General features: G+C 39.7%; 1 protein-coding gene across 1 annotated transcript in view; it reads left to right on the top strand.

Annotated features, from left to right (window-relative positions):
• Window positions 1-454: 454 nt before the first annotated feature.
• The window catches only part of AHR (aryl hydrocarbon receptor), a 43,122-nt gene continuing 30,900 nt past the window's right edge, over window positions 455-12,676 (top strand). Inside the window, exons 1-2 of the mRNA XM_066353765.1 lie at window positions 455-1,126; window positions 11,301-11,488. Coding sequence (XP_066209862.1) covers window positions 1,062-1,126; window positions 11,301-11,488 — 253 coding nt within the window. The 5' untranslated portion in view covers window positions 455-1,061. The remainder of the gene's footprint in view (window positions 1,127-11,300; window positions 11,489-12,676) is intronic.

Genomic DNA, 12,676 nt, shown 5'->3' with positions numbered 1-12,676 from the left:
CGAAAAGATATTATCTCATATAGAGACCAAAAAAAGAAAAGCTAAGGAAACTCCCAGTTTTTTAAATTCCAATTCAGATGTGTCCTGCGGAAGCCTTCCCCTCTAGGAAAATTTAGAGACCCACGGGTGATCCACCAGCTCACTGTAATTAATTTTCAGCCAAAAGTTGACAGTGAGTCACTGTCTCTTATATAGAAGAGACTATTTGGTGAAGTTAGACTATTTGGCACGTTTATCCTTTAGATAATCCAGCTAGAGTTTGGCTACATATAATTTGTCACACCTTTCAGGGCTGGAACTATGGCCACATAGCCAACCCTTGACCTCAAGAAGATGGCTACTGCGGAGCGTCATTACGTCTGTCGTCATCACACGCTGAGAAGGTGGGGCCCTCAAGGGAGCTGATAAAGGGCGGGGTCAAAAGGGCGGGGCGGGGCCATAGGGGAGGGGCGGGGCCGGAGAGGGCTGGGGGTGCTTCTGCAATTCAGCTGGTTCGAGCAGTGGTGCGAAGAGGTGCTGGGGGGTCCACTGGACGTTCGGTCCGGAAGCGCGTCCTGGACCACCAGCTCAGACCAGGGGCAGCTGCGGAGCCCAGCGGAAGTCGTGGCATCGGGAGTGGCGCCCAGAGCCCGAGCTCCAGGGGCGGGAAGCGCACGGGACTGGGGAAACCCCTGGAGCAGCGCGGCTCTGGCTCCCTGAACCCGGGGGCTGCAGCGACAGTCACGGGCGCGGCACCGCCTGAGCCACCCAGGTCGGGCTTCCCACTCGGCGGCTCAGACTCCTCCTCCGCCCGGGACGTCTCACCTGCGGACGGAGCGCGCGCCGGTGTGGACGGCACCTGCGCCGCCTCGCTCCGCGGGCTCCACCCGGTGCCGCCCCCCGCCCCGCCGTCCCCCTCCTGCGCCGGGCCCGGGCAGCGCACCTGGACGCCCGGGCCGAGGGCGCCGAAGCTCGGAGGACGCGCGTGGAGCGAGCGCCGTCCCAGCCGCCGCTGCCACCCGGAGACCGGGCGGTCGGTGTCGGCGCCCGCGCCCGGGGAGGAGTCGCCGGGGCTGGGCACCATGAACGGCAGCAGCGCCAACATCACCTACGCCAGCCGCAAGCGGCGGAAGCCCGTGCAGAAAACGTGAGTGTCCGAGCGCGTCTTCGGGCGGGGGTGGGGCGCTCGGGCACGCGGGCTCGGGAGGCGCCCCCACCGCACCCCCAAATCCCTGCGGGCTGGGGATTAGGGCCATTCCCGACACCGTGGAACGAGAGTTGGGGCAGGGGCGAGACACCCAGGCCTTGGATTTGTCCATTTTTAAGTATTGCATTTTAAAAACGCCCCCCAGCCCGCCGTCGCCAGCGCACACGCACCTTCTCACACTCCCACCCACTTGCACTGTTTTCTCTTCTGTGGCCCTAATTTGTTGACAGCTCTGGTGCCTGTGGGGCTGGTGGATTAGTTAACATAAACCCGTCTTGAAATCCCCATCCACTTATAATATCGTCTTAGGTTAGGTTCGAGGACGGTCATAATTCTCATTCCTGTTAGGGCGAGGTGTTTCAAAGAGCTAAACGCGCGCCACCTGCAAGAAAGGGGCTGTGTGCCTCTGAAGGCATTTCTTTGGTCTGGTGCAGCTGGCTTTCTGTCGCGCTCTTATTCACTTATTTGGAAGTATTAATATTGTAGTCTTCAACATGGCCATGTCGATACATTTGTATAGAGATGGTAGCGGGCATGAGTGAGTGTAGTGGGCTAGGTACAATGGAGGAATTGTTTTTGGAACTACGTTTTTGGGGAATATATCACTTTTGCAGTGATTTTTTTGGGTCTGTAAAGTAACAAATCTGAAATTGGAAATTAGTGAAACATGTTTTCATTCATGGTACCTTTCTCTAATTCCCTTCCCCCCACCCCCACGACAAAGTTTTGTCAATTCTAATAGAGTGATTAAAAACATATTTTTTTGTTTGTTTTGGTGGAATATTTTGTGTGAGATCACAATTTAAAAAAATTTTTTTTCAGAAAAACAAGCCCGTGCTTGAGACAGATTTACTTTTGTGAGTTGGCTGTAATGGTGTGTTTATTCTTGTTATCTCTGAGTTACTTTGTTTCACATTTTTCAAAGTTTCATAACGATTTTGAGAACACAATAAAGGTTTATTCAGAGCCAGTCAAAAGTATGCATTCTGTTTAAATCTTAATTTAGATCACAAACAATAAAAAATAAGTTTATGATTTATATTTAAAACCACTAACCGGTTTTAAAGTTTCATTCTTCTGGAGTTTTAATTTCCTTTTAGAATTTTAATCTGAAGGTTATACTTCTTCAGATCTAGACTTGGCATTAACAGAGAGGATATTCATCTATATATATAACTGACTGATTAAAATTTAGAAGTCTTATCCTGCAGTATGACTGACATTAGCAATACTGCCAAGTCAGCAGTTTTCTGTCTTGGCAGTTCTGCGACATTAATTTACAAGCTTGCATTTTGAGGAGTGATTTCTTATATAAAAATCTATCTGTCTAGTTATACTTTGTTTTTGATGGGTAAAATTGAGAGGCAACCCAAATGCCGATTTTCTATTTTTATTGTACCCTTAGGATACTTTATAATACAGGTATCATGGGTATTATAAGTTATAAAACAGGTATCATGGCTTTTATATGTAGAGTCATAAAAGTTGAAGATCTCTCTAATGTATTTTGAAGTTACTGAGTTTCTATCATGTGTTATATAAGAACCTAGATGACTTTTAAAAAGAATCAAATGCCTTATATTTGTATTCATTATAAGCTTAATGTTTTGGCCTTTTAGATAATATTTTATTAAAGATCTTCCTTTTAAATAGATTACATTTTCCTTTTTATTTATGTAAGATGTACCTTTTATTTTACCTTAATATACTTCCTAAGGCTTTAATATATTTGCATTTAATAATCTCTTCTAATACAGTTTTGCTAAAGCATTTCCACATTACACTTTTGTTTAGTTAGTATAAGTATATATTTCTCAGATCTTCATTGAGCTTCAAGTTAATATAAATGCCTTAAAATGTCACTTCATTGCTCATAAGAAAAGCCTAGTGCTGGCATTTACAGAATCATGGGAAATTGTCTATAAATTATTTTTACCGGAATGAAAAAAAAAATGGTTAGCTTTATTATGTAGTAAACAAAAATTCATTTAAAGAATGTGGCCATTAAACCTAATATTAATTTTTATATGGAATTTTTTAGTTAAATTAGTTTGCAGCTAATGAGTTCTAAAATATGCCAGCATTGTCAGAAAAACAAATCTTGTTTGAGCTGAAAATGCTATTGAGACTTAACTTTGATCTGTTACATGAAAGCCGTTTCACTTAAAAGGAAAATATATATGTTGCAGCACAAGTATAGGCCTATTGATAAGATGCCTGTTTAAATACAAAGTTCCATAAAATTTGAAATCAAGTACGTGACAATTTTAACCAGACGCTCTTCCAGTCAGCCTTCAGTTGAATTAAACAAGCTAAACTCCCTCTAGTGGCAAGTCTCACATTCTCACATTGCAAAGTATCTTTATTTGTAGGAAATACATCTTAAGTATGTTCATTTTAATCCCATTGAAGTATGTTGTACATAGTAGATGCTCAGTAAAAGTTCCCATTCTTTTCTGAGTGATGAAAGTTAGGAAGTGAAAGGCTCCCAAGCAGCCTTACATCTGATTCATGTCCCTTCCCACCTTCAGGAAGGCATTTTCATGATAAGTTTAGGCACAGATTCTACTATAATGCTGTCCTTAAAATGTTGTTCCCTACTTATCAACCCCACTCAAAACAAAACAAAACAATATGTTTTTGCTTAAATCTGGGTTTTGTTTTATTTTCTTTAGACATGATAGCGTTTTTGTGAGTTTGTTTAGTTATGTGGTCTCTTGGAAATAGTTGGAGTAGATCACTGAAGTAAGTAGAATAGAATCTGTTTTCCCCTAGTGATAATAGTTTGGGATATATTTTTGTATTTTTGAAGCTTTATCAATGAAGAAAACGTTTTAGTAGTATTTTACTGCTTGTATTTCTAGTACTCACTGTTGGCAGGTAATAGGTGCTGAGTGAGTAACTTCTAGTTTTCTTGTTTTTGTAGATCTGGGCAAATTCTTGACCAAGAGAGCAGGAGAGTCAACATCTACAACTAAAATGCCACTCTCATGGCTAAACTTAGCAGAACAAAAGCATTTTATAAACTGTAAAGACTGCTAAAGATATAAAAGAAACAGAAACATAAATTCTATTATTAAATAATTTTAGCTTACATGTCCCCACAATAGTCAGTTCTCCTGTGGAACAGTAAGAGGCAGTAGATGATTATGTTCTCAATTCTGGGTATGTCTGAAATGTGCTACTTCATTGGTGAATAAACTTACGTAGTACATGCTTGTTGATATAAATAATTAAGGCAATTACTTAGAAACAAATATCATGTAAATCTTTAACAACAGTACTTTTTACTGACACACTTCGGTGAAATTTTTTTCTATCTAGTGGTTTAATACAAGAAAAAACTATCAGTACTTACTATGGTAGAAATGTGTACTGTGCTTTGTAAACATCATTTTTCCCCAGCTGTATAGAAGTACTATGAAAAGGTAGCATTTCAGTTGAGTAGACAGGGGCCTAAGGTTCAGATGCAGAATTGTCTGGTAGGAAATGCAAAAGCTCAGTTTGAGTACTGGATCCCAAAACTAATGTTCTTACCAACTTGACAGTACTAACGGATAATAAGTTCAGTGCCTGTGGTACACCCATAGCCTGTTCTCAAATAGTTAACTTTCTGAAATGTTACTTACTATTTCCCATCTGTGATTTCCATACTTAAATCCATATTTGCATTGATACCCTGTCCTCTAAGAGGTTTTTCCTCCTGTCTTACTGATTTGTTTCCTCCTTTAAAACACTGCTTTTTCCACCTGCATAATACTCCATTCTCTTAGTGTTCCATAACTTACTATTTTTCTTTTTTGGGGAGGAGGTATTCTGTTTCTTCCAACCCTTAACTAGTTTTTCAGAGAATACCTTTGAAATGTGTGAATTTGTATATAAATTCTTAGTTATTTCCTTAGAAAACATCCCTATACCTTGAATTTTGGGGTACAAAGTTATGTACACTTTTAAGGTTGAGCCAAACATTATGCTCTAAGACATAGTGTTCAATTGCTGTGCAAAATGTTTTCATTCGCATTGGTAGTCCATGCCTTTTTGCTTAAAAATATTAATTTTGACGATTACTTTCACAGACGAAAAATGGTGAGGTGGGTAATTTAACTTATGGTTGAGATTGTGTGTGTATGTAGTAGTGTGGGATTTGAAGATTTTTCTACTTGAGATGATTGTACATGTTGATTTGTTCTGTCTTATATTTTTAATTATTTTCACTTTGCTCCTTTCTTGGTTTTGATGGATAGTTTTTTAAAAATCCTGTTAAATACATGGATATTAAAATTTTAACACTATGTCTTCAGTTGAACATAGTAGGTGTGATCTGTTCATGTTTATTTTGATAGTTATTAGTGCTATTTTATGTCTTTCACCTTTCTTCATCCTCCCAATATGTTATCACGATTTTAGATTAATTTCACTTTCTATGTTTCATAATTTTTTTAACTGTAAGCATCGTTACCCTTCAGCTAAATGTTATACTATGATTATACTTCCCTTCCTGTCTGTGTTGTCATTTTTTTCTACATATTTCCATATTTATATTTATTTGCATCTGGGTTTAGCTCTCAGCTTTAGTGGAAACAGATTTTGTGTTTCTATCTTATTTTCCTTGTTTGGCATGATTTTCGAGAAGAGGAGTTCCTAGTAGAAGCTATGTGCTCTGACATCATGACATCAGAAGTGACTTACCTGTTTTAAGACCTGATTTAGAGGCCACATCTCCATGAAACATTCCCTCATCATTCTATCTGAACTTTTCCTTTCCTGAACTCTTGAGCATTCTTTTATAGCACCTATATCATTGGGCAATACATTATGTTTGATTTTGTCTTGTTATAGAATGTCTCTCCTCCTAGTACAAAAGATAAGCTCCTTAAAGATAGGCCTATCTTTTGTGTTTGTAGCTAGCAGAACTTTCTAGTATCATGCATATAGTAAGTAGTGGAGAATTATTCACTCATTTAGTAATTGACCATTATGTAAGACTTTTCTGCTAATGTTTAGTGATTTGGGTATAGTAAGTACATTTTATGTGTGTTTAATGAGAAAAACAGAAAAGTATACTACTGGAAGAGGAAAGAGGGAAAAATTTGTAATTTTTTTTTTTCAGGATTATGAAAGAAACAGTGATTTCTAGGGCATAGTTCATGTTCCATATTTTCACTGTTGAAGTCTGTGCTACAGTCTCTATGCTGTGTGTGTGTCATTGCCTCTCCTTAGGTAAAAAGAGAGGAAAGGGCTTACCCATCACAAGTGTAGAGCCAGCAGCAGGACAGTGGCCATAGAATTCTAACTCATTATGAGTGACATCTAGCCAGGAGTCTCAGAAGTTATTGTAAAAAAAATACATATATATGTACATTTACAATATGTATATATATATATATATATTTGCTTCATATAAAGAGGCAAAATAGCCAGTTGTATTCAGCCTAACAATGAAATTTAATTTATTTGTGCCACAGATCACCATTGCAATATTGTATAAAGCATGTAATTTATGACTGTAAACATTCAGTATTGATCTTCAGAGATACATAATTCTGCACTGGAACCATGGGGAGGAAATGAAGAATGGATAGGGTTAAAAGTTGGGCTTACGGGGGTGTGGTTGGTATGGTGGAGAGATTTACTCAGAAGTACTTCAATTTTTCTAGCTTGGATGGGGAGTAACATCATAGTGGATCAGAGCAAGGGGCATCTAAGTTCTGGACATGACGAATGAGAGGGCATCCAGGTACAGGCCTGGAAATACAGATTAACAAGCTGTTGGGAAGTGGCCTGAGCAGAGGGAGTGGATGAAGTCACGCAGAGGAAGAAGCCGATAGAGCACAGTCGATGCTGTGACAGGTGGTCTCTTATTAGACGATGCCACTTTGTTCTCACAGGATAACTGAAACTAGATCTGTGCGTGTCATTTGTGATTTTATGATAAGTGTCAGAAAACAAATTACAGTAACTTAAACTGGGTTGCTAAAATTCTAAACTTTGTTTTTAACACTGGGCACAAGTGATGAGCCGAACAGTCAGTTTAGACTGGGATGTGAAAAATTAAGGCTTTGAAGATAACACTGGAACTGGCATCGGACGCGCCACTGGGCCTGTCACCACCAGCACTCACAGCACGCAGGGCTTCTAAAACAGAAGCGTGGCGTGCCGTCAGCTGGAGGCTCTGATTTCACAACAACTTTGGTTACAGGTTGGGACAAGAAGTTTGAACTTAAGGTTTAAAAAAATAATTTTTTTTCCTTTCCATGATCAACATCTGACAGTCTTTTTCAGCAGACTCTGAACTCCACATGTCCCCAATCCAGTTTTACTGGGACATTGACTTGTGTTTCAGATATAGCCTTCTATTTATATAGATCCTTGGCAGAATATTTTGGCATACATTTAAAGACAAAAGTAAAAAGTATTAGTATAACCAAGTCAGGTGTAACTGTTGTAAGGTTTCTATTTTGAGTTATTCTGTACATCTTCCATATGAATGGTTAAGTATGAAATACTTTCACAAAATAGTTTTCATATTTCTCATGAAATCAGTGAAAAAGTGAGTCAGAGCTGGTACTTTAACTTTAATAACATTGGATTTGAAATGCCAAGTCCAGTGGGTGCTTCAATCCTGAACTTAATTCCTCTGTGCATGTAACACTGTTGTGTAATCTCCAAAATAGACAGACCACCCTGTTTCTCTTCCTTTCCTGTCTTACAATTCCTCCTGTCATCTTTGCCTGCACCTCTTCCTCATCCTTACGCCTAAATGGTGGTGTTTCTGAGGTTGGAGCTCAAGTCTCTTTTCTCTTTGTTTGATCTACCTTGCATTGGAAAATACAGTTGTTATCCTAAGCTACAAACTTTAATCTCCTTTACTCAACGTTTTCCTCTCCCTTGCTTCCTTTACCTAGTCGGTCCGCAAGTGAGTTTAACTGAGTGAACAGCTGAGTTCTGCCTATGTACCCAGCTTTGTGATAGGCGCAGAGTATTGTGTTTAAACATCTCAAGCTAGTCTATACTTACTGTCCCTGCTATTACTGCCTTTGGTCAGGCTCTTTTCCAGACAGTTCTGATCAACAAACATTAATTAAAAGTCCACTCTGAGTCAAGTACTAGGCTGAGCAGTAGGGATACAGCAATGATTAAATTATCATAGTAATAAGAGCAACAAACAACTCGATGAAACACAGGTTACATAACGCTTGACTGAGGACATTTGAATTTACGGTGAATATTTTGTCATGTGCCTGATAACACGTTCGAGCTCTGGACATGTTAGCATTGGGTAAAGAAGCAGTCTGATCTCGTGCAGGGTTAACGCTGCAGAGAGCCGGCAGGGGAGGGGCCGCGGTGCCACCTGACGGAACACCTTGCAGCCTTCCTTGTACTGTTGCTGTTTCCCTCTGTGTCGTGTCAGCTTGTCTTGCTTCAGTGTTTATTTTACCCTCTTCTCCCCAGTGTTTTATAATCTTTACTGGAAAGCTACCAAGAGTGCAGGGCTAGATTTCATTTTTAATTCATGGGAAATGTTGTCTGCCCAGAATATTCCTTAATGGAATGGTTGTGGAGGACATTTGCATAACATGCATAAGCAATACGGAAGGAATCCACTGTGAGTAGGCCAGGGCGGACTTGACCAAAGTGATCCAATGGAGCCCGGCATTGAGGGCGCAAGCACGGGGAGCGGTGTGTGGGGAGGTGCTGAAGTGTGTGTTGGTCACTGCAAGTCATTTCTTAGCTCTGGAATAGAATGGACAAGGAAGGCTCTGGCTGGAAACAGTGAGGCCGGAGGGATAGTTAGGGACCATAGAAAGATCAAGAAGCGTTTTCTGTGTGAGGCTGAGGAACTACGGAAGGTCTGGCATCACAGCGGTAACCTGGCTTTATACATTAGAAAAAAACACCAGCCTCAGTGACATCTGTCTTCTCCACGACCACAGCTTAGTGAAAACACAGGGCTGGTCAAATCCCAGCTAAAAACTTAATATGACTCCCAAGACATCAAGGTCCAGTTTTGTGCCGTTTCTGAGAGGAAAGTCGCTGCTCCCTCTACCTTGAACATCTTGTCGTCAGACCCCCCGGCTAGCCCACTCCTTTGTTGTAGTCCTGTCTGTGCTGAAACGTCATGTCAGACGGAGGTTCTCTGGCTGTCAAAATCAGCACCCGTCACTCCTAGTTCCTGGCCTTGCTTTGTTTTTCTTAACACTAACCGGCCTGAAAAGGGGTGTGTGTGCCCATCCTCCCGCTGGAATGTAAGCTTCACGGGAACAGGAGCTTGAGTGTGTCTTGTTCTCTGATAGGCGTTCTGTGCTTGGCACGTGGTGTGTGGTCAGTATTTGTTGAAAGAAGGTGGTCCCAACCAGCTTCTCCCTTCTCCTCTCTCTTGAACCCTGTGCCTCACACTTCAGACAGGTACTTCTCACAGTTCATTATTCCTCAGTCATGTCTCCTCCTGAAATCCTAGTCCTCTTTCAAGGTTCATCTCATAATATACTGCATTTTCTGTAGAAGGCTTTTTTCAAGTAGTTGCTCCTGGTACTTAGCTCTTACCAACACTTTTCAGATATGCAGAAGAGAGTGTTGTCCTGGACTGCGTTATAAAGTTGAAATTTAGTTGATTAATTAGAGAAATGGCAGTAATTAGGAGTGATTTGAATTTGATTATAAATGCAGTATGATTAAGGAAAAATAGCTAGAACAATGGTCAACAATTTCTATTAATTACACAATTATACAGTCTGGAGATAGTTTTACTGATTTATCTTGTGTGTATCCATTTTACCAGTTTATTAATGTTTTTGTTGAAATAACATGAAACCACGATAGAAAATAGTAGAAATAGGCAAATTCTAAATAAATCATGTTAGGGACAGTGTAAAAAGTTAAAATTTCATATTTACTCTTTATTGTTTTGCATGAAATATATTACGTCTCCACATATAACATTGAAAATTATCCAGCAGTGTTTTGCTTGCATCATATTACTAGCACTATATACTCAAGAAAAATTCTGCTTATTAAAGACACTGTCACTGAAATTGTTAAAAATGTCTTTGTTTTCTCAATAAAACAGGGGAAAAAAGTCTTTGTTTTATAAGAACATTTCAGATGATTATTTTTCTGTCAAATGGAAAGGTGCAGAGGTGTGATCTAAAAATTACTTTGTTTGGGTTTTGAATTGCTTCTTTATTTCCATTTCAGCATGAGCGTCTGATGATCTATAAATTCATTTCACATAGTGAATTTCTGCTATGAATTCCTGGCTAAGGCCTTTGTGTGAAGTAGTCCAACTTCTCATTTCAAAACTCAAGTTCTACTCCTAACCATACCTTTTTTTCTCTCAGATGAAAATCATGCTAAATGTTGTGATTTCATTGAGTATTCTAATTGAGCCACAAACTGTGAGTGCTGATAAAGTAAAATTACTGACCAGTCACAAAAGCAGAATTTGCCAGTTATCCATTAATATTTGTCATTTAACAATATAAATATCTAAAGTTCAGTGTTTTCTTGTTTTAGTATTGGAGGACCTCATTAGATGGTGGGACCATCTGGAGATACCAAAAGGCTTTTAGAAGTTGTCACTAACAAGATGAAATTGTTACATACAGGAAGCTGGGATGTTGAATAGAAGTTTTTAATTTAGGGGTGCTCTTGTTTATCTACAACATAAATGATGTCAAATGCTTCTGGTGGAAGATTGTAAAGGAAGCATGATTTTACATAATTTATTATAATTATACGTATCTTTTTTTAAAATTCCTTTTCATAACAATGGTTGTGTTTGAAGGGGAAAAAATCCTAGAAGATTTGTTTGTTGGAAATCACTATGTCTCAAATGTATGAATTGTATGAATTATGTAAGACACACTCAGCATTTTCATATGGTGGGTTCATAAACTTTTGATAAAAAACTTTATGAAGACTTTTATCTATTCCCTTGGGGGTTGCTTAACCAGGATATATATTAAAGGAGCATTTTGAAAGGATTTCTGTAAACTTAAAGTAGATTTCAGATGTTTGTTTTGTGAGGGAAATATTTGAGGAGATGCTATAAGGCCATAGAAATTTTTGCTTTTCATATTTTAGAGAGTTTTATGGCATTGTGTGTGTTTTCCAGCATCAAGCCAATCCCAGCTGAAGGAATCAAGTCAAATCCTTCCAAGCGACATCGAGACCGACTCAATACAGAGTTGGACCGTTTGGCGAGCCTGCTGCCTTTCCCCCAAGATGTTATTAATAAGTTGGACAAACTCTCCGTTCTTAGGCTCAGTGTCAGTTACCTCAGAGCCAAAAGCTTCTTTGATGGTAAGACAAAAGGGTTTAATTTTTCTATAATCGCTTATAAAATGCTTACGTTGAATTTGGCTGTTTCTACTTCTGTGTTGAAAACTAGAAATTAGCCATATGTGAAAATTTTTTGTTTATTGCTATATAGTAAAACTTAAGTAGCAAAGCCAAATTTCTAATATTTCCCAAAGTCAGTTTTCCTGATTTATTCATTAAACAGATGCTGCCACTTAATGATAATGTGGTGTCATTCTTTGAAAAATTACATATTTGGAACTTATGCTCATATTAAGTGTGTCAGTTTCCAGTTCTACTTCTTTTTCCAATTCATGTTTTTTTAAGTCTCTCTCCCTTTTCTTTTTTTAAGGGAAAGAATAAAACACACATTGACTACTCTGGATTTCCTTCAGTATGGTTTCATAGATATGTCATTTCATTTATCCTTTCACAATTATGTATACTTCTGCATTATATTAGTTGTTTGTCTAGGAAAATGCAATTAAAATTTTTCTTTTCCTCCCAGAAAGACATTTCATTCTAGGAGTCAGCAGAGTTGACTTTCAGTCTCCATGTGCTGCTGACAGACTGTTTGACTAAGCAATCCAGTTAGCACCCCAGGGCCTCAGTTTACTCAGCTGGGAAGTCAGGGGTTTGCACAGGTGATGTTTGTTACCTTTAAATCATACGGTATTTCCTTGTCATGAAGCCTCTTAAATGGCAGTCTTTGTTTCAAAACGTGTCAAGTGTCTTATTTAAAATCATTTCTTGACTTCTTTATCTGTTGATATGTCAAAAATAGACTTTTTGGCCCTGGCCAGTTTGCTCAGTGGTAGAGCGTCGGCCTGGCGTGCAGGAGTCCCGGGTTTGATTCCCGGCCAGGGCACACAGGAGAAGTGCCCATCTGCTTCTCCACCCCTCCCCCTCTCCTTCCTCTCTCTTTCTCTCTCTTCCCCTCCCGCAGCCAAGGCTCCATTGGAGCAAAGTTTGCCTGGGCGCTGAGGATGGCTCTGTGGCCTCTGCCTCAGGCGCTAGAATGGCTTTGGTTGCAACAGAGCGATGCCCCAGATGGGCAGAGCATTGCCCCCTGGTGGGCATGCCGGGTGGATCCCAGTCGGGCACATGCGGGAGTCTGTCTGCCTCCCCGTTTCCAACTTCAGAAAAATACAAAAAAAAAAAAAAAAATAGACTTTTTTCAGGAAATGTTCA

This window comes from Saccopteryx leptura, chromosome 12 (genome assembly GCF_036850995.1).
Source record: "Saccopteryx leptura isolate mSacLep1 chromosome 12, mSacLep1_pri_phased_curated, whole genome shotgun sequence".
Taxonomy (NCBI): domain Eukaryota; kingdom Metazoa; phylum Chordata; class Mammalia; order Chiroptera; family Emballonuridae; genus Saccopteryx; species Saccopteryx leptura.
This window is presented reverse-complemented; position numbering and strand designations above follow the sequence as displayed.